At 65.8% G+C, this 24,695-nt stretch overlaps 1 protein-coding gene across 1 annotated transcript; it reads left to right on the top strand.

Annotated features, from left to right (window-relative positions):
- The first annotated feature begins 405 nt into the window (after positions 1-405).
- On the top strand, positions 406-2,619 carry LOC140396815 (uncharacterized). Its single transcript, XM_072485569.1, has one exon. The coding sequence runs from the start codon at positions 1,250-1,252 to the stop codon at positions 1,862-1,864; it is 615 nt and encodes a 204-aa protein (XP_072341670.1). The 5' UTR covers positions 406-1,249; the 3' UTR covers positions 1,865-2,619.
- The last annotated feature ends 22,076 nt before the right edge of the window (positions 2,620-24,695 follow it).

Here is a 24,695-nt window from a genome sequence, read left to right as displayed (position 1 = left end):
CACACTGTGCTGTGCCCGGGGGGGGGGGGGGGGGGCATTGGGCATGCGCACACTGTCCGCTGAGCCCGGGGGCCGGCGTCGGGCATGCGCACACTGTCTGCTGAGCACGGGGGCCGGCGTCGGGCATGCGCACACTGTGCTGTGCCGGGTGGGGGGGAGGAGGGGCGGCAGCGGGCATGCGCACACTGTCTGCTGAGCCCGGGCGGCCGGCACAGGGCATGCGCACACCGCCTGCTGAGGCCGGGCGGCCGGCACCGTGCATGCGTACACTGTGTCTGCTAATCCCGGCGGCCAGCACCGGGCATGCGCACACTGCTGCTGCCGGCACCGGGCATGCGCACGCTGCTGCGGCCAGCACCGGGCATGCGCACACTGCTGCTGCCGGCACCGGGCATGCGCACACTGCTGCGGCCAGCACCGGGCATGCGCACACTGTCTGCCATTGCCCTTTTTACTCAGCTGTTCTTTTGTTTCCCTGTTTGAACTGCGGGAGAGACAGAGAGAGAGCCCCAGGGAGAGGGACAGAGAGAGAGCCCCAGGGAGAGGGACAGAGAGAGAGCCCCAGGGAGAGGGACAGAGAGAGAGCCCGAGCCCCAGGGAGAGGGACAGAGAGAGAGCCCCAGGGAGAGGGCCCCAGGGAGAGGGACAGAGAGAGAGCCCCAGGGAGAGGGCCCCAGGGAGAGGGACAGAGCCCGAGCCCGAGCCCGAGCCCCAGGGAGAGGGACAGAGACAGAGCCCCAGGGAGAGGGACAGAGACAGAGAGAGAGCCCCAGGGAGAGGGACAGCCAGGGGGAGAGAGACTGCAGGAGGCAGAGCCACTCACTCCTACAACTCTGGAGCCCCTGGACAGGAGGAGGGTGACTGCCAATCTGACCAACCTGCAACAGGGAGACACAAAGATACACAACCCATTGGGAATCCTCCCCGGGAGCAGGCAGGAGTCCAGGCCGGGGACCTCCCTTCACAACTGGAAAAGCAGATGGATCAGCTTTTAAACCGGATCTCCAGGCAGGAGAAGGACCAACGTGTTGGATTTTTACTGTGCCGGCTGCAGGAAGGCTACTCTTGAGCCTGCGGCGAGGGCAGCAACACCTTCTCGCAACCCAGTCGAGCCACGCAGCGGGAAATCGAAACCTTGTCGGGCTGAGGAGGAGGACCGCACCCTCGAATTGTGCTGCTTGTGCCAATTCCTCTTGTTTGTTTGGGTTTGGCGCTAGAGGAGTGTTGGGGGGGGGACAGAGGGTTCCAAATGGATACGTTAAAAGGAACGGCGACGCTAGTCAACAACCAGCCCGGCTCATCCCAAACTTCTGGGGTCCCTGAACCGGCAGTTGCCGTCGGGGAGGAGCAGGGCTTTCGCTGTTTTGTGTGCGGGAAGGGGTTTAGGTGGGCCTGCCTGCTGAAGAGGCACCTACGGGTTCACACTGGGGAGAAGCCCTTCGAGTGCAGCCTGTGCCACAAGCGGTTCAGCAAGTCCAGCAACATGACCCGGCACCAGCGCTTTCACACGGGGGAGAAGCCCTTCGAGTGCAATGTCTGCGCGAAGCGGTTTTCCACGAGCAACGAGCTGAGAGTTCACCAGCGCATCCACACCGGGGAGAAGCCATTTGAGTGTGCTGTGTGCAAGATGCGCTTCTGCGCCTCCAGCAACCTCACCGTGCACCAACGTACTCACACCGGGGAGAGGCCATTCGAGTGCATCGTGTGCTCCAAGCGCTTTTGTACGTCCCGTGACCTGACTGTGCACAAACGCATCCACACCGGCGAGAAGCCATTTGAGTGCAGCGTGTGCAACAAGCGTTTTTACAGGTCAAGTCATCTGATACAGCACCAGCACATTCACACAGGAGAGAAGAGACTGTGACCGTCCTTGTGGGACCCAGACAGTCACTCAGCAGAGCAGCACAAAAACATACTGAAATATAATTTTCTAAAAAGAGAACTCTTTTTTTCACATAGCCAATCACTTGATAGTTGCTCAACAAAATCTCCTTCATCACTATTCACCTCAATCACTTGTTTTGGTCGGTTAGTTTTTTTTAATTCTGTTGGTGTTTGACACATTTGCAGCATTAAATTTCCTGTAAGAGACCTGATATTGTGATGTAGTGAAGGGTTGATTGATGTTTGGAGAGGCATCCTGGATGAACAGGCCTCGTATCAGTTTGGAGAGTCCAGCCTGTTTACCTCATTGCTGAATAGGTTACATCACATCTTCACTGTGTTGACACGACTGGAGACGGAGTGCCTGAGGAGTACCAGTAGCAGATGTTGCCTTCCAAACTCAACCGTTGCCATTCACTGGCGATACCTTTGCCTAATAACTGAGTCATTGGGAGTGAGATATTGGACTTTTCTGTCAGTTTTTAAAATAATGATGACTAAAGAATGAACCAATCTTATATTTACCTCACTTGGACATTTTCTTCAGTCACTGTCAAACCTACAGGTTATCCTGCAGCTTCCTCCTGTCGGATTCCTGGATCTTCCCCTCGTCCCAAAATTTCAAGTACTGTGTAACTTGGGAACACCATAACTTTTTGTTCCAAACCCAAGTATCCTGAGCTGTACTGCTCTCACTTGTACTCCGAAATCAGTAAATAAACGTATGTCACCTTTTATTGCATGTGTTTCTGTCAAATTAACCTGTTTTAACAGTGAGTGGAGGGGATTAAGCTGTATAAAAATAAATGGGTTTAATGCCTCTCCACATCTTTCCCATCGCTTTCCTGCTTTTATATTTATCCACTGGATTAGAAGGGCAACATCAGATTGTGTTTCCCGAAGAGGGTAAACCTATATTGGGCAGTCAGGCACGGCTTGTACCCGATTGTGAGGACTATCACGTGGAGTAATCTACTTCATCCTCCACTAATCGCTAAACCGCTGGCTTTGAAAGCAGACCAAGGCAGGCCAGCAGCACGGTTCAATTCCCGTACCAGCCTCCCCGAACAGGCGCTGGAATGTGGTGACTAGGGGCTTTTCACAGTAAACTTCATTTGAAGCCTACTTGTGACAATAAGCGATTTTCATTTCATTTTCAAATGTTTCTCAGTAACAATTTACACATTCATTTCTGCGGCTGCGTTAATCGGGCGAGTGCTGCATTCGCACAATAATCATTTTGTGCATGAATTGACGGGTAGGCATAACTGAACAGTTTGAGTTCATACTTGTACCTGCATCAAGCTGCGTTCGGGTATCCTGGCTACAGTCACCCCATCCTGTACCTTCAGCGTATTGGATTTAAAAAGTATGCGATGTCTTCCCCACACATGCCCTAAAGAACATCAACCCCCCTCCCTGCCGCTCTGGTGTGGTCAGGTGCTGTTCCCGACTTATAACGATGATCTTCATGAGGCTTCACAGAATTAACAAGCCACAAGCTGCCCACGCTGCATTAGCAATGCCGCTGTGTCACTCAGTCTCCGACAACACAACAGTGACTATATGCAGAGGTACTCAGGGGTAGGAGTGACCTTTGGGGGGAGCCGGGTGGTCATAATAGATACATGTTTCTTGCATTTATACAGCATTTTGAATATTCTTTCAGATATGCCAAGCACAAACTATGAACTAGTTTTGAAATGTAGTTGGCGTAGAGAAAAGGGTTACAATCAGGAGCACATGATGCTGATGTAAGAATGATGGAACATGATTGAGCAGACTGGAAGGGGCAGAAATCCAACCTTGTGCAGAGTTCCTATATCCACACAATCCCCACAGTGTAGAAGGAAGCTATTCGGCACATAGAGTCTGCACTATCCCGGTAACCCCATCAAACCTGCACATCTTTGGACTGTGGGAGGAAACCCACGCGGGCACGGGGAGGTGCTGCAAATAGCAGCTATGAGCAATGGTTTAAAAAATTTCCAGTCTCAAGTAGCTTACTTTGGGCGAACAGACAAACCTCACAGAACCCTCCTACGAAGCTGAAGACGACATCCTCAAACACACAATGCAACGTGCTGGACAGTGAGTAATAGGCCCCCAAAGAAAGTCCAGCAGCCCAAGGCTGGCAAGTTGAGACACCCTTGAAAGAATTCAGATTCAAAACTCACCAACAAGTTGGAGCATCATGGGTGCAGCGGATGCAAGCTGAGACACAGCCCCGAGTGTGTACAGATCAGAATCTACACGTAATACTGGGGAAGCAGCAACCACTCCAGGGCCTGGTCCGAGCATGGAATCCACACGACCACGCCACAATCTGAATCCCAGAATTTCTGTGGTACAGACATCCAACCTATTCTGTCTGCGTTGGCCCTCCCAATAAACAATTCACTTCCTGCCATTCTCCCACCTTCCCCCCCCCCTCCCCACACCCAGTGTCACCCTGCACTTTTCCCCTGGAGCCACCTAAAATGGCTGGTTCCCTATGAATTTGGCCAAAACCCCGATGTAAAAAGGCTAACCGAAAAGGCTGATGGGAAAAGCAGGCAACAGGACATAAACAGACAGAATAGCGTATTCGGCTCTGGGGAAGTCGGCCCAGATCGATACTCAAGACCATTAGCAGCACATCAACCCAGACATCTGCAGTTTAATCGGCTATCCCCGGGAACAATTGCAACAAATTAGCAATTGAATGCCGGGCCAGACCTCTCGGCGCCTGCAGTGGCCGAAACAAAGACAGGTGAGCGACCACCCCCCGATCGAGGAATCGCCTCACCATTGGAGCATATCGAACCCAGTGATTGGGAACAAGTCCAATCACTTGGGACTCAGGGTCAAGGGCCGCCCCGAGAGGCGGGAAGCCCCTGGGCCCTATAAAGTGAGGGGCCAAGTTCAGATCTCTCTCTCTCTTCGCAAGAACATCAACAAAGAAACAGTAAGTTTGACTCCAGCGATCGCTACCCGATAAAGACTCCTAGCCATCGACCTGTATCAGCCTTTTTGAATCCCGCGGGCCAGATCCAACTCGATCAGCCATTCGTTTCCCTGACCTGGTGGGCCCTTTCTAAAGTTAAGTATTGGCCAGTAGTGATAGGTTTATTATATAGATAGTAGGATTATTGTGTAAGCATTACTTGTTGTATATAATAAATGACCGTTGATTTCAATCTTAGTAAGCGGTGTGCTGCATTATTAATCATAACTCGAGCTTGAATCACGTGGCGGTATTATAACGATACCTGGCGACTCGTGAGCAAAGGTGACAGAATCAGAGCTAATAACCGAAGGCGAAAAAGAGCAACACCCCATCACCCTGCACCTTTCCCCATCCCCCCGTGTCACCCTGCACCTTTCCCCGTGTCACCCTGCACCTTTCCCAGTCACCCTGCACCTTTCCCCGTCCCCCCGTGTCACCCTGCACCTCTCCCCGTCACCCTGCACCTTTCCCAGTCACCCTGCACCTTTCCCCATCCCCCCCCCGTGTCACCCGACACCTTTCCCAGTCACCCTGCACCTTTCCCAGTCACCCTGCACCTTTCCCCATTCCCCCCGTGTCACCCGGCACCTTTCCCAGTCACCCTGCACCTATCTCCGTCACCCCGTGTCACCCTGCACCTTTCCCAGTCACCCTGCACCTTTCCCCGTCCCCCGTGTCACCCTGCACCTTTCCCCATCCCCCCGTGTCACCCTGCACCTCTCCCCGTCACCCCGTGTCACCCTGCACCTCTCCCCGTCACCCCGTGTCACCCTGCACCTCTCCCCGTCACCCCCGTGTCACCCTGCACCTTTCCCAGTCACCCTGCACCTTTCCCCATCCCCCCCGTGTCACCCGGCACCTTTCCCAGTCACCCTGCACCTCTCTCCGTCACCCCGTGTCACCCTGCACCTTTCCCAGTCACCCTGCACCTTTCCCCTGTCCCCCGTGTCACCCTGCACCTCTCCCCGTCACCCAGTGTCTCTCCCCGTCCCCCCGTGTCACCCTGCACCTCTCCCCGTCACCCCGTGTCACCCTGCACCTTTTCCCAGTCACCCTGCACCTTTCCCCTGTCCCCCGTGTCACCCTGCACCTCTCCCCGTCACCCCGTGTCACCCTGCACCTCTCCCCGTCACCCCCGTGTCACCCTGCACCTCTCCCCGTCACCCCCGTGTCACCCTGCACCTCTCCCCGTCACCCCCGTGTCACCCTGCACCTCTCCCCGTCACCCCCGTGTCACCCTGCACCTCTCCCCGTCACCCCCGTGTCACCCTGCACCTCTCCCCGTCACCCTGCACCTTTCCCCATCCCCCCCGTGTCACCCGGCACGTTTCCCAGTCACCCTGCACCTCTCTCCGTCACCCCGTGTCACCCTGCACCATTCCCCTGTCCCCCGTGTCACCCTGCACCTCTCCCCGTGTCACCCCGCACCTCTCCCCGTCACCCCGTGTCACCCTGCACCTCTCCCCGTCACCCCGTGTCACCCTGCACCTTTCCCAGTCACCCTGCACCTTTCCCCTGTGTCCCGTGTCACCCTGCACCTCTCCCCGTCACCCCGTGTCACCCTGCACCTCTCCCCGTCACCCCGTGTCACCCTGCACCTCTCCCCGTCACCCCCGTGTCACCCTGCACCTCTCCCCGTCACCCCCGTGTCACCCTGCACACCTCCCCGTCACCCCCGTGTCACCCTGCACACCTCCCCGTCACCCCCGTGTCACCCTGCACACCTCCCCGTCACCCCCGTGTCACCCTGCACACCTCCCCGTCACCCCCGTGTCACCCTGCACACCTCCCCGTCACCCCCGTGTCACCCTGCACACCTCCCCGTCACCCCCGTGTCACCCTGCACACCTCCCCGTCACCCCCGTGTCACCCTGCACACCTCCCCGTCACCCCCGTGTCACCCTGCACCTCTCCCCGTCACCCCGCACCTCTCCCCGTCACCCCGCACCTCTCCCCGTCACCCCGCACCTCTCCCCGTCACCCCGCACCTCTCCCCGTCACCCCGCACCTCTCCCCGTCACCCCGCACCTCTCCCCGTCACCCCGCACCTCTCCCCGTCACCCCGCACCTCTCCCCGTCACCCCGCACCTCTCCCCGTCACCCCGCACCTCTCCCCGTCACCCCGCACCTCTCCCCGTCACCCCGCACCTCTCCCCGTCACCCCGCACCTCTCCCCGTCACCCCGCACCTCTCCCCGTCACCCCGCACCTCTCCCCGTCACCCCGCACCTCTCCCCGTCACCCCGCACCTCTCCCCGTCACCCCGCACCTCTCCCCGTCACCCCGCACCTCTCCCCGTCACCCCGCACCTCTCCCCGTCACCCCGCACCTCTCCCCGTCACCCCGCACCTCTCCCCGTCACCCCGCACCTCTCCCCGTCACCCCGCACCTCTCCCCGTCACCCCGCACCTCTCCCCGTCACCCCGCACCTCTCCCCGTCACCCCGCACCTCTCCCCGTCACCCCGCACCTCTCCCCGTCACCCCGCACCTCTCCCCGTCACCCCGCACCTCTCCCCGTCACCCCGCACCTCTCACCTCTCCCCGTCACCCCGCACCTCTCCCCGTCACCCCGCACCTCTCCCCGTCACCCCGCACCTCTCCCCGTCACCCCGCACCTCTCCCCGTCACCCCGCACCTCTCCCCGTCACCCCGCACCTCTCCCCGTCACCCCGCACCTCTCCCCGTCACCCCGCACCTCTCCCCGTCACCCCGCACCTCTCCCCGTCACCCCGCACCTCTCCCCGTCACCCCGCACCTCTCCCCGTCACCCCGCACCTCTCCCCGTCACCCCGCACCTCTCCCCGCACCTCACCCCGCACCTCTCCCCGTCACCCCGCACCTCTCCCCGCACCTCACCCCGCACCTCTCCCCGTCACCCCGCACCTCTCCCCGTCACCCCGCACCTCTCCCCGTCACCCCGCACCTCTCCCCGTCACCCCGCACCTCTCCCCGTCACCCCGCACCTCTCCCCGTCACCCCGCACCTCTCCCCGTCACCCCGCACCTCTCCCCGTCACCCCGCACCTCTCCCCGTCACCCCGCACCTCTCCCCGTCACCCCGCACCTCTCCCCGTCACCCCGCACCTCTCCCCGTCACCCCGCACCTCTCCCCGTCACCCCGCACCTCTCCCCGTCACCCCGCACCTCTCCCCGTCACCCCGCACCTCTCCCCGTCTCCCCGCACCTCTCCCCTCCCCCCCCCGTGTCACCTGCACCTTTCCCCATCACCCTGCACCTTTCCCAGTCACCCTGCACCTTTCCCCGTCACCCTGCACCTTTCCCCGTCACCCTGCACCTTTCCCCGTCACCCTGCACCTTTCCCCGTCACCCTGCACCTTTCCCAGTCACCCTGCACCTTTCCCAGTCACCCTGCACCTTTCCCAGTCACCCTGCACCTTCCCCTCCCCCCCCCCCCCGTGTCACCCTGCACCTTTCCCAGTCACCCCGTGTCACCCTGCCCTTTCCCCGTGTCACCCCGCACCTTTCCCAGTCACCCCGTGTCACCCTGCCCTTTCCCCGTGTCACCCTGCACCTTTCCCCGTGTCACCCTGCACCTTTCCCCGTCCCCCCGTGTCACCCTGCACCTTTCCCCGTCCCCCCGTGTCACCCTGCACCTTTCCCCGACCCCCGTGTCACCCTGCATCTTTCCCAGTCACCCTGCACCTTTCCCAGTCACCCTGCACCTTTCCCCGTCCCCCCGTGTCACCCTGCACCTTTCCCAGTCATCCTGCACCATTTCCCGTCCCCCGTGTCACCCTGCACCTTTCCCCGTCCCCCCGTGTCACCCTGCACCTTTCCCAGTCATCCTCCACCATTTCCCGTCCCCCGTGTCACCCTGCACCTCTCCCCGTCACCCTGCACCTTTCCCAGTCACCCTGCACCTTTCCCAGTCACCCTGCACCTTTCCCCGTCCCCCCGTGTCATCCTGCACCTTTCCCCGTCCCCCCCGTGTCACCCTGCACCTTTCCCAGTCACCCTGCACCTTTCCCCATCCCCCCCGTGTCACCCTGCACCTTTCCCAGTCACCCTGCACCTTTCCCCGTCCCCCCCGTGTCACCCTGCACCTTTCCCCGTCCCCCCGTGTCACCCTGCACCTTTCCCAGTCACCCTGCACCTTCCCCCCCCCCCCGTGTCACCCCGCACCTTTCCCCGTGTCACCCCGCACCTTTCCCCGTGTCACCCCGCACCTTTCCCCGTGTCACCCCGCACCTTTCCCCGTGTCACCCCGCACCTTTCCCCGTGTCACCCCGCACCTGTCCCGGTGTCACCCTGCACCTTTCCCCGTGTCACCCCGCACCTTTCCCCGTGTCACCCCGCACCTTTCCCCGTGTCACCCCGCACCTTTCCCCGTGTCACCCCGCACCTTTCCCCGTGTCACCCCGCACCTTTCCCCGTGTCACCCCGCACCTGTCCCCGTGTCACCCCGCACCTTTCCCAGTCACCCTGCACCTGTCCCCGTGTCACCCCGCACCTTTCCCCGTGTCACCCCGCACCTTTCCCCGTGTCACCCCGCACCTTTCCCCGTGTCACCCCGCACCTTTCCCCGTGTCACCCCGCACCTTTCCCCGTGTCACCCCGCACCTTTCCCCGTGTCACCCCGCACCTTTCCCCGTGTCACCCCGCACCTTTCCCCCCCCCCCGCATCTTTCCCCGTGTCACCCCGCACCGTTCCCCGTGTCACCCCGCACCGTTCCCCGTGTCACCCCGCACCTTTCCCCGTGTCACCCCGCACCTTTCCCCGTGTCACCCCGCACCTTTCCCCGTGTCACCCCGCACCTTTCCCCGTGTCCCCCCGCACCTTTCCCCGTGTCACCCCGCACCTTTCCCCGTGTCACCCCGCACCTTTCCCCGTGTCACCCCGCACCGTTCCCCGTGTCACCCCGCACCTTTCCCCGTGTCACCCCGCACCTTTCCCCGTGTCACCCCGCACCTTTCCCCGTGTCCCCCCGCACCTTTCCCCGTGTCACCCCGCACCTTTCCCCGTGTCACCCCGCACCTTTCCCCGTGTCACCCCGCACCGTTCCCCGTGTCACCCCGCACCTTTCCCCGTGTCACCCTGCACCTCTCCCCGTCACCCCGTGTCACCCTGCACCTTTTCCCAGTCACCCTGCACCTTTCCCCTGTCCCCCGTGTCACCCTGCACCTCTCCCCGTCACCCCGTGTCACCCTGCACCTCTCCCCGTCACCCCCGTGTCACCCTGCACCTCTCCCCGTCACCCCCGTGTCACCCTGCACCTCTCCCCGTCACCCCCGTGTCACCCTGCACCTCTCCCCGTCACCCCCGTGTCACCCTGCACCTCTCCCCGTCACCCTGCACCTTTCCCCATCCCCCCCGTGTCACCCGGCACGTTTCCCAGTCACCCTGCACCTCTCTCCGTCACCCCGTGTCACCCTGCACCATTCCCCTGTCCCCCGTGTCACCCTGCACCTCTCCCCGTGTCACCCCGCACCTCTCCCCGTCACCCCGTGTCACCCTGCACCTCTCCCCGTCACCCCGTGTCACCCTGCACCTTTCCCCTGTGTCCCGTGTCACCCTGCACCTCTCCCCGTCACCCCGTGTCACCCTGCACCTCTCCCCGTCACCCCGTGTCACCCTGCACCTCTCCCCGTCACCCCCGTGTCACCCTGCACCTCTCCCCGTCACCCCCGTGTCACCCTGCACACCTCCCCGTCACCCCCGTGTCACCCTGCACACCTCCCCGTCACCCCCGTGTCACCCTGCACACCTCCCCGTCACCCCCGTGTCACCCTGCACACCTCCCCGTCACCCCCGTGTCACCCTGCACTCCTCCCCGTCACCCCCGTGTCACCCTGCACGTCACACCCGTGTCACCCTGCACCTCTCCCCGTCACCCCGCACCTCTCCCCGTCACCCCGCACCTCTCCCCGTCACCCCGCACCTCTCCCCGTCACCCCGCACCTCTCCCCGTCACCCCGCACCTCTCCCCGTCACCCCGCACCTCTCCCCGTCACCCCGCACCTCTCCCCGTCACCCCGCACCTCTCCCCGTCACCCCGCACCTCTCCCCGTCACCCCGCACCTCTCCCCGTCACCCCGCACCTCTCCCCGTCACCCCGCACCTCTCCCCGTCACCCCGCACCTCTCCCCGTCACCCCGCACCTCTCCCCGTCACCCCGCACCTCTCCCCGTCACCCCGCACCTCTCCCCGTCACCCCGCACCTCTCCCCGTCACCCCGCACCTCTCCCCGTCACCCCGCACCTCTCCCCGTCACCCCGCACCTCTCCCCGTCACCCCGCACCTCTCCCCGTCACCCCGCACCTCTCCCCGTCACCCCGCACCTCTCCCCGTCACCCCGCACCTCTCCCCGTCACCCCGCACCTCTCCCCGTCACCCCGCACCTCTCCCCGTCACCCCGCACCTCTCCCCGTCACCCCGCACCTCTCCCCGTCACCCCGCACCTCTCCCCGTCACCCCGCACCTCTCCCCGTCACCCCGCACCTCTCCCCGTCACCCCGCACCTCTCCCCGTCACCCCGCACCTCTCCCCGTCACCCCGCACCTCTCCCCGTCACCCCGCACCTCTCCCCGTCACCCCGCACCTCTCCCCGTCACCCCGCACCTCTCCCCGTCACCCCGCACCTCTCCCCGTCACCCCGCACCTCTCCCCGTCACCCCGCACCTCTCCCCGTCACCCCGCACCTCTCCCCGTCACCCCGCACCCCTCCCCGTCACCCCGCACCTCTCCCCGTCACCCCGCACCTCTCCCCGTCACCCCGCACCTCTCCCCGCACCTCTCCCCGTCACCCCGCACCTCTCCCCGTCACCCCGCACCTCTCCCCGTCACCCCGCACCTCTCCCCGTCACCCCGCACCTCTCCCCGTCACCCCGCACCTCTCCCCGTCACCCCGCACCTCTCCCCGTCACCCCGCACCTCTCCCCGTCACCCCGCACCTCTCCCCGTCACCCCGCACCTCTCCCCGTCACCCCGCACCTCTCCCCGTCACCCCGCACCTCTCCCCGTCACCCCGCACCTCTCCCCGTCACCCCGCACCTCTCCCCGTCACCCCGCACCTCTCCCCGTCACCCCGCACCTCTCCCCGTCACCCCGCACCTCTCCCCGTCACCCCGCACCTCTCCCCGTCACCCCGCACCTCTCCCCGTCACCCCGCACCTCTCCCCGCACCTCTCCCCGCACCTCTCCCCGTCACCCCGCACCTCTCCCCGTCACCCCGCACCTCTCCCCGTCACCCCGCACCTCTCCCCGTCACCCCGCACCTCTCCCCGTCACCCCGCACCTCTCCCCGTCACCCCGCACCTCTCCCCGTCACCCCGCACCTCTCCCCGTCACCCCGCACCTCTCCCCGTCACCCCGCACCTCTCCCCGTCACCCCGCACCTCTCCCCGTCACCCCGCACCTCTCCCCGTCACCCCGCACCTCTCCCCGTCACCCCGCACCTCTCCCCGTCACCCCGCACCTCTCCCCGTCACCCCGCACCTCTCCCCGTCACCCCGCACCTCTCCCCGTCTCCCCGCACCTCTCCCCTCCCCCCCCCGTGTCACCTGCACCTTTCCCCATCACCCTGCACCTTTCCCAGTCACCCTGCACCTTTCCCCGTCACCCTGCACCTTTCCCCGTCACCCTGCACCTTTCCCCGTCACCCTGCACCTTTCCCAGTCACCCTGCACCTTTCCCAGTCACCCTGCACCTTTCCCAGTCACCCTGCACCTTCCCCTCCCCCCCCCCCCCCCGTGTCACCCTGCACCTTTCCCAGTCACCCCGTGTCACCCTGCCCTTTCCCCGTGTCACCCCGCACCTTTCCCAGTCACCCCGTGTCACCCTGCCCTTTCCCCGTGTCACCCTGCACCTTTCCCCGTGTCACCCTGCACCTTTCCCCGTCCCCCCGTGTCACCCTGCACCTTTCCCCGTCCCCCCGTGTCACCCTGCACCTTTCCCCGACCCCCGTGTCACCCTGCATCTTTCCCAGTCACCCTGCACCTTTCCCAGTCACCCTGCACCTTTCCCCGTCCCCCCGTGTCACCCTGCACCTTTCCCAGTCATCCTGCACCATTTCCCGTCCCCCGTGTCACCCTGCACCTTTCCCCGTCCCCCCGTGTCACCCTGCACCTTTCCCAGTCATCCTCCACCATTTCCCGTCCCCCGTGTCACCCTGCACCTCTCCCCGTCACCCTGCACCTTTCCCAGTCACCCTGCACCTTTCCCAGTCACCCTGCACCTTTCCCAGTCACCCTGCACCTTTCCCCGTCCCCCCGTGTCATCCTGCACCTTTCCCCGTCCCCCCGTGTCATCCTGCACCTTTCCCCGTCCCCCCCGTGTCACCCTGCACCTTTCCCAGTCACCCTGCACCTTTCCCCATCCCCCCCGTGTCACCCTGCACCTTTCCCAGTCACCCTGCACCTTTCCCCGTCCCCCCCGTGTCACCCTGCACCTTTCCCCGTCCCCCCGTGTCACCCTGCACCTTTCCCAGTCACCCTGCACCTTCCCCCCCCCCCTGTGTCACCCCGCACCTTTCCCCGTGTCACCCCGCACCTTTCCCCGTGTCACCCCGCACCTTTCCCCGTGTCACCCCGCACCTTTCCCCGTGTCACCCCGCACCTTTCCCCGTGTCACCCCGCACCTTTCCCCGTGTCACCCCGCACCTGTCCCGGTGTCACCCTGCACCTTTCCCCGTGTCACCCCGCACCTTTCCCCGTGTCACCCCGCACCTTTCCCCGTGTCACCCCGCACCTTTCCCCGTGTCACCCCGCACCTTTCCCCGTGACACCCCGCACCTGTCCCCGTGTCACCCCGCACCTTTCCCAGTCACCCTGCACCTGTCCCCGTGTCACCCCGCACCTTTCCCCGTGTCACCCCGCACCTTTCCCCGTGTCACCCCGCACCTTTCCCCGTGTCACCCCGCACCTTTCCCCGTGTCACCCCGCACCTTTCCCCGTGTCACCCCGCACCTTTCCCCGTGTCACCCCGCACCTTTCCCCGTGTCACCCCGCACCTTTCCCCGTGTCACCCCGCACCTTTCCCCCCCCCCGCATCTTTCCCCGTGTCACCCCGCACCGTTCCCCGTGTCACCCCGCACCGTTCCCCGTGTCACCCCGCACCTTTCCCCGTGTCACCCCGCACCTTTCCCCGTGTCACCCCGCACCTTTCCCCGTGTCACCCCGCACCTTTCCCCGTGTCCCCCCGCACCTTTCCCCGTGTCACCCCGCACCTTTCCCCGTGTCACCCCGCACCGTTCCCCGTGTCACCCCGCACCTTTCCCCGTGTCACCCTGCACCTCTCCCCGTCACCCCGTGTCACCCTGCACCTTTTCCCAGTCACCCTGCACCTTTCCCCTGTCCCCCGTGTCACCCTGCACCTCTCCCCGTCACCCCGTGTCACCCTGCACCTCTCCCCGTCACCCCCGTGTCACCCTGCACCTCTCCCCGTCACCCCCGTGTCACCCTGCACCTCTCCCCGTCACCCCCGTGTCACCCTGCACCTCTCCCCGTCACCCCCGTGTCACCCTGCACCTCTCCCCGTCACCCTGCACCTTTCCCCATCCCCCCCGTGTCACCCGGCACGTTTCCCAGTCACCCTGCACCTCTCTCCGTCACCCCGTGTCACCCTGCACCATTCCCCTGTCCCCCGTGTCACCCTGCACCTCTCCCCGTGTCACCCCGCACCTCTCCCCGTCACCCCGTGTCACCCTGCACCTCTCCCCGTCACCCCGTGTCACCCTGCACCTTTCCCAGTCACCCTGCACCTTTCCCCTGTGTCCCGTGTCACCCTGCACCTCTCCCCGTCACCCCGTGTCACCCTGCACCTCTCCCCGTCACCCCGTGTCACCCTGCACCTCTCCCCGTCACCCCCGTGTCACCCTGCACCTCTCCCCGTCACCCCCGTGTCACCCTGCACACCTCCCCGTCACCCCCGTGTCACCCTGCACACCTCCCCGTCACCCCCGTGTCACCCTGCACACCTCCCCGTCACCCCCGTGTCACCCTGCACGTCACACCCGTGTCACCCCGCACCTCTCCCCGTCACCCCGCACCTCTCCCCGTCACCCCGCACCTCTCCCCGTCACCCCGCACCTCTCCCCGTCACCCCGCACCTCTCCCCGTCACCCCGCACCTCTCCCCGTCACCCCGCACCTCTCCCCGTCACCCCGCACCTCTCCCCGTCACCCCGCACCTCTCCCCGTCACCCCGCACCTCTCCCCGTCACCCCGCACCTCTCCCCGTCACCCCGCACCTCTCCCCGTCACCCCGCACCTCTCCCCGTCACCCCGCACCTCTCCCCGTCACCCCGCACCTCTCCCCGTCACCCCGCACCTCTCCCCGTCACCCCGCACCTCTCCCCGTCACCCCGCACCTCTCCCCGTCACCCCGCACCTCTCCCCGTCACCCCGCACCTCTCCCCGTCACCCCGCACCTCTCCCCGTCACCCCGCACCTCTCCCCGTCACCCCGCACCTCTCCCCGTCACCCCGCACCTCTCCCCGTCACCCCGCACCTCTCCCCGTCACCCCGCACCTCTCCCCGTCACCCCGCACCTCTCCCCGTCACCCCGCACCTCTCCCCGTCACCCCGCACCTCTCCCCGTCACCCCGCACCTCTCCCCGTCACCCCGCACCTCTCCCCGTCACCCCGCACCTCTCCCCGTCACCCCGCACCTCTCCCCGTCACCCCGCACCTCTCCCCGTCACCCCGCACCTCTCCCCGTCACCCCGCACCTCTCCCCGTCACCCCGCACCTCTCCCCGTCACCCCGCACCTCTCCCCGTCACCCCGCACCTCTCCCCGTCACCCCGCACCTCTCCCCGTCACCCCGCACCTCTCCCCGTCACCCCGCACCTCTCCCCGTCACCCCGCACCTCTCCCCGTCACCCCGCACCTCTCCCCGTCACCCCGCACCTCTCCCCGTCACCCCGCACCTCTCCCCGTCACCCCGCACCTCTCCCCGTCACCCCGCACCTCTCCCCGTCACCCCGCACCTCTCCCCGTCACCCCGCACCTCTCCCCGTCACCCCGCACCTCTCCCCGCACCTCTCCCCGTCACCCCGCACCTCTCCCCGCACCTCTCCCCGTCACCCCGCACCTCTCCCCGTCACCCCGCACCTCTCCCCGTCACCCCGCACCTCTCCCCGTCACCCCGCACCTCTCCCCGTCACCCCGCACCTCTCCCCGTCACCCCGCACCTCTCCCCGTCACCCCGCACCTCTCCCCGTCACCCCGCACCTCTCCCCGTCACCCCGCACCTCTCCCCGTCACCCCGCACCTCTCCCCGTCACCCCGCACCTCTCCCCGTCACCCCGCACCTCTCCCCGTCACCCCGCACCTCTCCCCGTCACCCCGCACCTCTCCCCGTCACCCCGCACCTCTCCCCGTCTCCCCGCACCTCTCCCCTCCCCCCCCCGTGTCACCTGCACCTTTCCCCATCACCCTGCACCTTTCCCAGTCACCCTGCACCTTTCCCCGTCACCCTGCACCTTTCCCCGTCACCCTGCACCTTTCCCCGTCACCCTGCACCTTTCCCCGTCACCCTGCACCTTTCCCAGTCACCCTGCACCTTTCCCAGTCACCCTGCACCTTTCCCAGTCACCCTGCACCTTCCCCTCCCCCCCCCCCCCCGTGTCACCCTGCACCTTTCCCAGTCACCCCGTGTCACCCTGCCCTTTCCCCGTGTCACCCCGCACCTTTCCCAGTCACCCCGTGTCACCCTGCCCTTTCCCCGTGTCACCCTGCACCTTTCCCCGTGTCACCCTGCACCTTTCCCCGTCCCCCCGTGTCACCCTGCACCTTTCCCCGTCCCCCCGTGTCACCCTGCACCTTTCCCCGACCCCCGTGTCACCCTGCATCTTTCCCAGTCACCCTGCACCTTTCCCAGTCACCCTGCACCTTTCCCCGTCCCCCCGTGTCACCCTGCACCTTTCCCAGTCATCCTGCACCATTTCCCGTCCCCCGTGTCACCCTGCACCTTTCCCCGTCCCCCCGTGTCACCCTGCACCTTTCCCAGTCATCCTCCACCATTTCCCGTCCCCCGTGTCACCCTGCACCTCTCCCCGTCACCCTGCACCTTTCCCAGTCACCCTGCACCTTTCCCAGTCACCCTGCACCTTTCCCCGTCCCCCCGTGTCATCCTGCACCTTTCCCCGTCCCCCCCGTGTCACCCTGCACCTTTCCCAGTCACCCTGCACCTTTCCCCATCCCCCCCGTGTCACCCTGCACCTTTCCCAGTCACCCTGCACCTTTCCCCGTCCCCCCCGTGTCACCCTGCACCTTTCCCCGTCCCCCCGTGTCACCCTGCACCTTTCCCAGTCACCCTGCACCTTCCCCCCCCCCCCCGTGTCACCCCGCACCTTTCCCCGTGTCACCCCGCACCTTTCCCCGTGTCACCCCGCACCTTTCCCCGTGTCACCCCGCACCTTTCCCCGTGTCACCCCGCACCTTTCCCCGTGTCACCCCGCACCTGTCCCGGTGTCACCCTGCACCTTTCCCCGTGTCACCCCGCACCTTTCCCCGTGTCACCCCGCACCTTTCCCCGTGTCACCCCGCACCTTTCCCCGTGTCACCCCGCACCTTTCCCCGTGTCACCCCGCACCTGTCCCCGTGTCACCCCGCACCTTTCCCCGTGTCTCCCCGCACCTTTCCCAGTCACCCTGCACCTGTCCCCGTGTCACCCCGCACCTTTCCCCGTGTCACCCCGCACCTTTCCCCGTGTCACCCCGCACCTTTCCCCGTGTCACCCCGCACCTTTCCCCGTGTCACCCCGCACCTTTCCCCGTGTCACCCCGCACCTTTCCCCGTGTCACCCCGCACCTTTCCCCGTGTCACCCCGCACCTTTCCCCGTGTCACCCCGCACCTTTCCCCCCCCCCGCATCTTTCCCCGTGTCACCCCGCACCGTTCCCCGTGTCACCCCGCACCGTTCCCCGTGTCACCCCGCACCTTTCCCCGTGTCACCCCGCACCTTTCCCCGTGTCACCCCGCACCTTTCCCCGTGTCACCCCGCACCTTCCCCGTGTCACCCCGCACCGTTCCCCGTGTCCCCCCGCACCTTTTCCCGTGTCACCCCGCACCTTTCCCCGTGTCACCCCGCACCTTTCCCCGTGTCACCCCGCACCTTTCCCCGTGTCACCCCGCACCTTTCCCCGTGTCACCCTGCACCTTTCCCAGTCACCCTGCACCTTTCCCCGTCCCCCCCGTGTCACCCCGCACCTTTCCCCGTCCCCCCGTGTCACCCTGCACCTCTCCCCGTCACCCTGCACCTCTCCCAGTCACACTGCACCTCTCCCAGTCACCCTGCACCTCTCCCAGTCACCCTGCACCTTCTCCCCCCCCCCCCCCGTGTCACCCTGCACCTTTCCCAGTCACCCTGCACCTCTCCCAGTCACCCTGCACCTTTCCCAGTCACCCTGCATCTTCCCCCCGCCACCCCCGTGTCACCCTGCACCTTTCCCAGTCACCCCGTGTCACCCTGCCCTTTCCCCGTGTCACCCCACACCTTTCCCAGTCACCCCGTGTCACCCTGCCCTTTCCCCGTGTCACCCCGCACCTTTCCCAGTCACCCCGTGTCACCCTGCCCTTTCCCCGTGTCACCCTGCACCTTTCCCCGTGTCACCCTGCACCTTTCCCCGTCCCCCCGTGTCACCCTCCACCATTCCCCATCCCCCCGTGTCACCCTGCACCTTTCCCAGTCACCCCGTGTCACCCTGCACCTTTCCCAGTCACCCTGCACCTTCCCCAGTCACCCTGCACCTTCCCCCCCCCCCCCTCCCCGTGTCACCCTGCCCTTTCCCCGTCACCCTGCACCTTTCCCAGTCACCCTGCACCTTTCCCCGTCCCCCCGCACATTTCCCAGTCACCTTGCACATTTCCCAGTCACCCTGCACCTTTCCCCGTCCCCCCCGTGTCACCCTGCCCTTTCCCCGTCACCCTGCACCTTTCCCAGTCACCCTGCACCTTTCCCCGTCCCCCCGTGTCACCCTGCACCTTTCCCCGTCCCCCCGTGTCACCCTGCACCTTTCCCAGTCACCCGGCATCTTTCCCCCCCCCCCCCCCCCACGTGTCACCCTGCACCTTTCCCCGTCCCCCCGTGTCACCCTGCACCGTGTCACCCTGCACCTTTCCCCGTGTCACCCCGCACCTTTCCCCGTCCCCCACGTGTCACCCCGCACCTTTCCCCGTCCCCCACGTGTCACCCCGCACCTTTCCCCGTCCCCCACGTGTCACCCCGCACCTTTCCCCGTCCCCCACGTGTCACCCCGCACCTTTCCCCGTCCCCCACGTGTCACCCCGCACCTCTCCCCGTCACCCTGCACCTCTCCCCGTCACCCTGCACCTCTCCCCGTCACCCCGCACCTCTCCCCGTCACCCCGCACCTCTCCCCGTCACCCCGCACCTCTCCCCGTCACCCTGCACCTCTCCCCGTCACCCTGCACCTCTCCCAGTCACCCTGCACCTCTCCCAGTCACCCTGCACCTCTCCCAGTCACCCTGCACCTCTCCCAGTCACCCTGCACCTCTCCCAGTCACCCTGCACCTCTCCCAGTCACCCTGCACCTCTCCCAGTCACCCTGCACCTCTCCCAGTCACCCTGCACCTCTCCCAGTCACCCTGCACCTTCCCCCCCCCCCCCGTGTCACCCTGCACCTTTCCCCGTCCCCCCGTGTCACCCTGCACCTCTCCCCGTCACCCCGCGTCACCCCGCACCTTTCCTCCATCCCCGTCACCCCGCACCTTCCCCCCCCGCACCTTTCCTCCATCCCCGTCACCCCGTGTCCCCCCGCACCTCCCCCCCCCCGTGTCCCCCCGCACCTTCCCCCCCCCCCCGTGTCCCCCCGCACCTTTTCTCTCCCCCCCCCCCCGTGTCCCCCCGCACCTTTCCCCCCCCCGCCCCATGACCCCCGCACCTTCCCCCCCCCCGGTGTCCCCCCGCACCTTTCCCGGTGTCCCCCCGCACCTTTCCCCGTGTCCCCCCGCACCTTTCCCCGTGTCCCCCCGCACCTTTCCCCGTGTCCCCCCGCACCTTTCCCCGTGTCCCCCCGCACCTTTCCCCGTGTCCCCCCGCACCTTTCCCCGTGTCCCCCCGCACCTTTCCCCGTGTCCCCCCGCACCTTTCCCCGTGTCCCCCCGCACCTTTCCCCGTGTCCCCCCGCACCTTTCCCCGTGTCCCCCCGCACCTTTCCCCGTGTCCCCCCGCACCTTTCCCCGTGTCCCCCCGCACCTTTCCCCGTGTCCCCCCGCACCTTTCCCCGTGTCACCCCGCACCTTTCCCCGTGTCACCCCGCACCTTTCCCCGTGTCACCCCGCACCTTTCCCCGTGTCACCCCGCACCTTTCCCCGTGTCACCCCGCACCTTTCCCCGTGTCACCCCGCACCTTTCCCCGTGTCACCCCGCACCTTTCCCCGTGTCACCCCGCACCTTTCCCCGTGTCACCCCGCACCTTTCCCCGTGTCACCCCGCACCTTTCCCCGTGTCACCCCGCACCTTTCCCCGTGTCACCCCGCACCATTCCCCGTGTCACCCCGCACCTTTCCCCGTGTCACCCCGCACCTTTCCCCGTGTCACCCCGCACCTTTCCCCGTGTCACCCTGCACCTTTCCCCGTGTCACCCTGCACCTTTCCCAGTCACCCTGCACCTCTCCCCGTCACCCTGCACCTCTCCCCGTCACCCTGCACCTCTCCCCGTCACCCTGCACCTCTCCCAGTCACCCTGCACCTCTCCCAGTCACCCTGCACCTCTCCCAGTCACCCTGCACCTCTCCCAGTCACCCTGCACCTCTCCCAGTCACCCTGCACCTCTCCCAGTCACCCTGCACCTCTCCCAGTCACCCTGCACCTCTCCCAGTCACCCTGCACCTCTCCCAGTCACCCTGCACCTCTCCCAGTCACCCTGCACCTCTCCCAGTCACCCTGCACCTCTCCCAGTCACCCTGCACCTCTCCCAGTCACCCTGCACCTCTCCCAGTCACCCTGCACCTCTCCCAGTCACCCTGCACCTCTCCCAGTCACCCTGCACCTCTCCCAGTCACCCTGCACCTCTCCCAGTCACCCTGCACCTCTCCCAGTCACCCTGCACCTTTCCCAGTCACCCCGTGTCACCCTGCCCTTTCCCCGTGTCACCCCGCACCTTTCCCAGTCACCCAGTGTCACCCTGCCCTTTCCCCGTGTCACCCCGCACCTTTCCCAGTCACCCAGTGTCACCCTGCCCTTTCCCCGTGTCACCCTGCACCTTTCCCCGTGTCACCCTGCACCTTTCCCCGTCCCCCCGTGTCACCCTGCACCTTTCCCCATCCCCCCGTGTCACCCTGCACCTTTCCCAGTCACCCCGTGTCACCCTGCACCTTTCCCCGTCCCCCCGTGTCACCCTGCACCTTTCCCCATCCCCCCGTGTCACCCTGCACCTTTCCCAGTCACCCCGTGTCACCCTGCACCTTTCCCAGTCACCCTGCACCTTCCCCCCCCCCTCCCCGTGTCACCCTGCCCTTTCCCCGTCCCCCCGCACATTTCCCAGTCACCCTGCACATTTCCCAGTCACCCTGCACCTTTCCCCGTCCCCCCGTGTCACCCTGCACCTTTCCCCGTCACCCTGCACCTTTCCCAGTCACCCTGCACCTTTCCCCGTCCCCCCGTGTCACCCTGCACCTTTCCCAGTCACCCGGCACCTTTCCCCCCCCCACGTGTCACCCTGCACCTTTCCCCGTCCCCCCGTGTCACCCTGCACCGTGTCACCCTGCACCTTTCCCCGTGTCACCCCGCACCTTTCCCCGTCCCCCACGTGTCACCCCGCACCTTTCCCCGTCCCCCACGTGTCACCCCGCGCCTTTCCCCGTCCCCCACGTGTCACCCTGCACCTTTCCCCGTCCCCCTGTGTCACCCTGCACCTTTCCCCGTCCCTCCGTGTCACCCTGCACCTTTCCCCGTCCCTCCGTGTCACCCTGCACCTCTCCCCGTCACCCCGTGTCACCCCGCACCTTTCCTCCATCCCCGTCACCCCGCACCTTCCCCCCCCGCACCTTTCCTCCATCCCCGTCACCCCGTGTCACCCCGCACCTTCCCCCCCCCCCCCCGTGTCCCCCCGCACCTTCCCCCCCCCCCCCGTGTCCCCCCCCACCTCCCCCCCCCCGGTGTCCCCCCGCACCTTTTCTCCCCCCCCCCCCCCCCGTGTCCCCCCGCACCTTTCCCCCCCCCCGCCCCATGACCCCCGCACCTTCCCCTTTCCCCGTGTCCCCCCGCACCTTTCCCCGTGTCCCCCCCGCACCTTTCCCCGTGTCCCCCCGCACCTTTCCCCGTGTCACCCCGCACCTTTCCCCGTGTCACCCCCGCACCTTTCCCCGTGTCACCCCGCACCTTTCCCCGTGTCACCCCGCACCTTTCCCCGTGTCACCCCGCACCTTTCCCCGTGTCACCCCGCACCTTTCCCCGTGTCACCCCGCACCTTTCCCCGTGTCACCCCGCACCTTTCCCCGTGTCACCCCGCACCTTTCCCCGTGTCACCCCGCACCTTTCCCCGTGTCACCCCGCACCTTTCCCCGTGTCACCCCGCACCTTTCCCCGTGTCACCCCGCACCTTTCCCCGTGTCACCCGCACCTTTCCCCGTGTCACCCCGCACCTTTCCCCGTGTCACCCCGCACCTTTCCCCGTGTCACCCCGCACCTTTCCCCGTGTCACCCCGCACCATTCCCCGTGTCACCCCGCACCTTTCCCCGTGTCACCCCGCACCTTTCCCCGTGTCACCCCGCACCTTTCCCCGTGTCACCCCGCACCTTTCCCCGTGTCACCACGCACCTTTCCCCGTGTCACCCCGCACCTTTCCCCGTGTCACCCCGCACCTTTCCCCGTGTCACCCCGCACCTTTCCCCGTGTCACCCTGCACCTTTCCCAGTCACCCTGCACCTTTCCCCCGACCCCACCGTGTCACCCCGCACCTCTCCCCGTCACCCCGCACCTCTCCCCGTCACCCCGCACCTCTCCCCGTCACCTGCACCTCTCCCAGTCACCTGCACCTCTCCAGTCACCCTGCACCTCTCCCAGTCACCCTGCACCTCTCCCAGTCACCCTGCACCTCTCCCAGTCACCCTGCACCTCTCCCAGTCACCCTGCACCTCTCCAGTCACCCTGCACCTCTCCCAGTCACCCTGCACCTCTCCCAGTCACCCTGCACCTCTCCCAGTCACCCTGCACCTTTCCCAGTCACCCGTGTCACCCTGCCCTTTTCCCCGTGTCACCCCGCACCTTTCCCAGTCACCCAGTGTCACCCTGCCCTTTCCCCGTGTCACCCCGCACCTTTCCCAGTCACCCAGTGTCACCCTGCCCTTTCCCCGGGTCACCCTGCACCTTTCCCCGTGTCACCCTGCACCTTTCCCCGTCCCCCCGTGTCACCCTGCACCTTTCCCCATCCCCCCGTGTCACCCTGCACCTTTCCCAGTCACCCCGTGCCACCCTGCACCTTTCCCAGTCACCCTGCACCTTCCCCCCCCCTCCCCGTGTCACCCTGCCCTTTCCCCGTCACCCTGCACCTTTCCCGTCCCCCCGCACATTTCCCAGTCACCCTGCACATTTCCCAGTCACCCTGCACCTTTCCCCGTCCCCCCGTGTCACCCTGCACCTTTCCCCGTCACCCTGCACCTTTCCCAGTCACCCTGCACCTTTCCCCGTCCCCCCGTGTCACCCTGCACCTTTCCCCGTCCCCCCGTGTCACCCTGCACCTTTCCCAGTCACCCGGCACCTTTCCCCCCCCCACGTGTCACCCTGCACCTTTCCCCGTCCCCCCGTGTCACCCTGCACCGTGTCACCCTGCACCTTTCCCCGTGTCATCCCGCACCTTTCCCTGTCCCCCACGTGTCACCCCGCACCTTTCCCCGTCCCCACGTGTCACCCCGCACCTTTCCCCGTCCCCCACGTGTCACCCCGCACCTTTCCCCGTCCCCCACGTGTCACCCCGCACCTTTCCCCGTCCCCCACGTGTCACCCCGCACCTTTCCCCGTCCCCCACGTGTCACCCCGCACCTTTCCCCGTCCCCCACGTGTCACCCCGCACCTTTCCCCGTCCCCCACGTGTCACCCCGCACCTCTCCCCGTCACCCTGCACCTCTCCCCGTCACCCTGCACCTCTCCCCGTCACCCTGCACCTCTCCCCGTCACCCTGCACCTCTCCCAGTCACCCTGCACCTCTCCCAGTCACCCTGCACCTCTCCCAGTCACCCTGCACCTCTCCCAGTCACCCTGCACCTCTCCCAGTCACCCTGCACCTCTCCCAGTCACCCTGCACCTTTCCCAGTCACCCTGCACCTTCCCCCCCCCCAACCCCCGTGTCACCCTGCACCTCTCCCCGTCACCCTGCACCTCTCCAGTCACCCTGCACCTCTCCCAGTCACCCTGCACCTCTCCCAGTCACCCTGCACCTCTCCCAGTCACCCTGCACTCTCCCAGTCACCCTGCACCTTCCCCCCCCCCCCGTGTCACCCTGCACCCTTCCCCGTCCCCCCGTGTCACCCTGCACCTTTCCCAGTCACCCTGCACCTTTCTCAGTCACCCTGCACCTTCCCCCCCCCCCCCCCGTGTCTCCCTGCACCTTTCCCAGTCACCCCGTGTCACCCTGCACCTTTCCCCGTCCCCCCGTGTCACCCTGCACCTTTCCCCGTCCCCCCCGTGTCACCCTGCACCTTTCCCAGTCACCCTGCAACCTTTCCCCTGTCCCCCCGTGTCACCCTGCACCTTTCCCTGTCACCCTGCACCTTTCCCGTCCCCCCGTGTCACCCTGCACCTTTCCTAGTCACCCTGCACCATTTCCCATCCCCCCGTGTCACCCTGCACCTCTCCCCGTCACCCTGCACCTTTCCCAGTCACCCTGCATCTTTCCAGTCAC

This window comes from Scyliorhinus torazame, chromosome 20 (genome assembly GCF_047496885.1).
Source record: "Scyliorhinus torazame isolate Kashiwa2021f chromosome 20, sScyTor2.1, whole genome shotgun sequence".
Lineage (NCBI taxonomy): Eukaryota > Metazoa > Chordata > Chondrichthyes > Carcharhiniformes > Scyliorhinidae > Scyliorhinus > Scyliorhinus torazame.
This window is presented reverse-complemented; position numbering and strand designations above follow the sequence as displayed.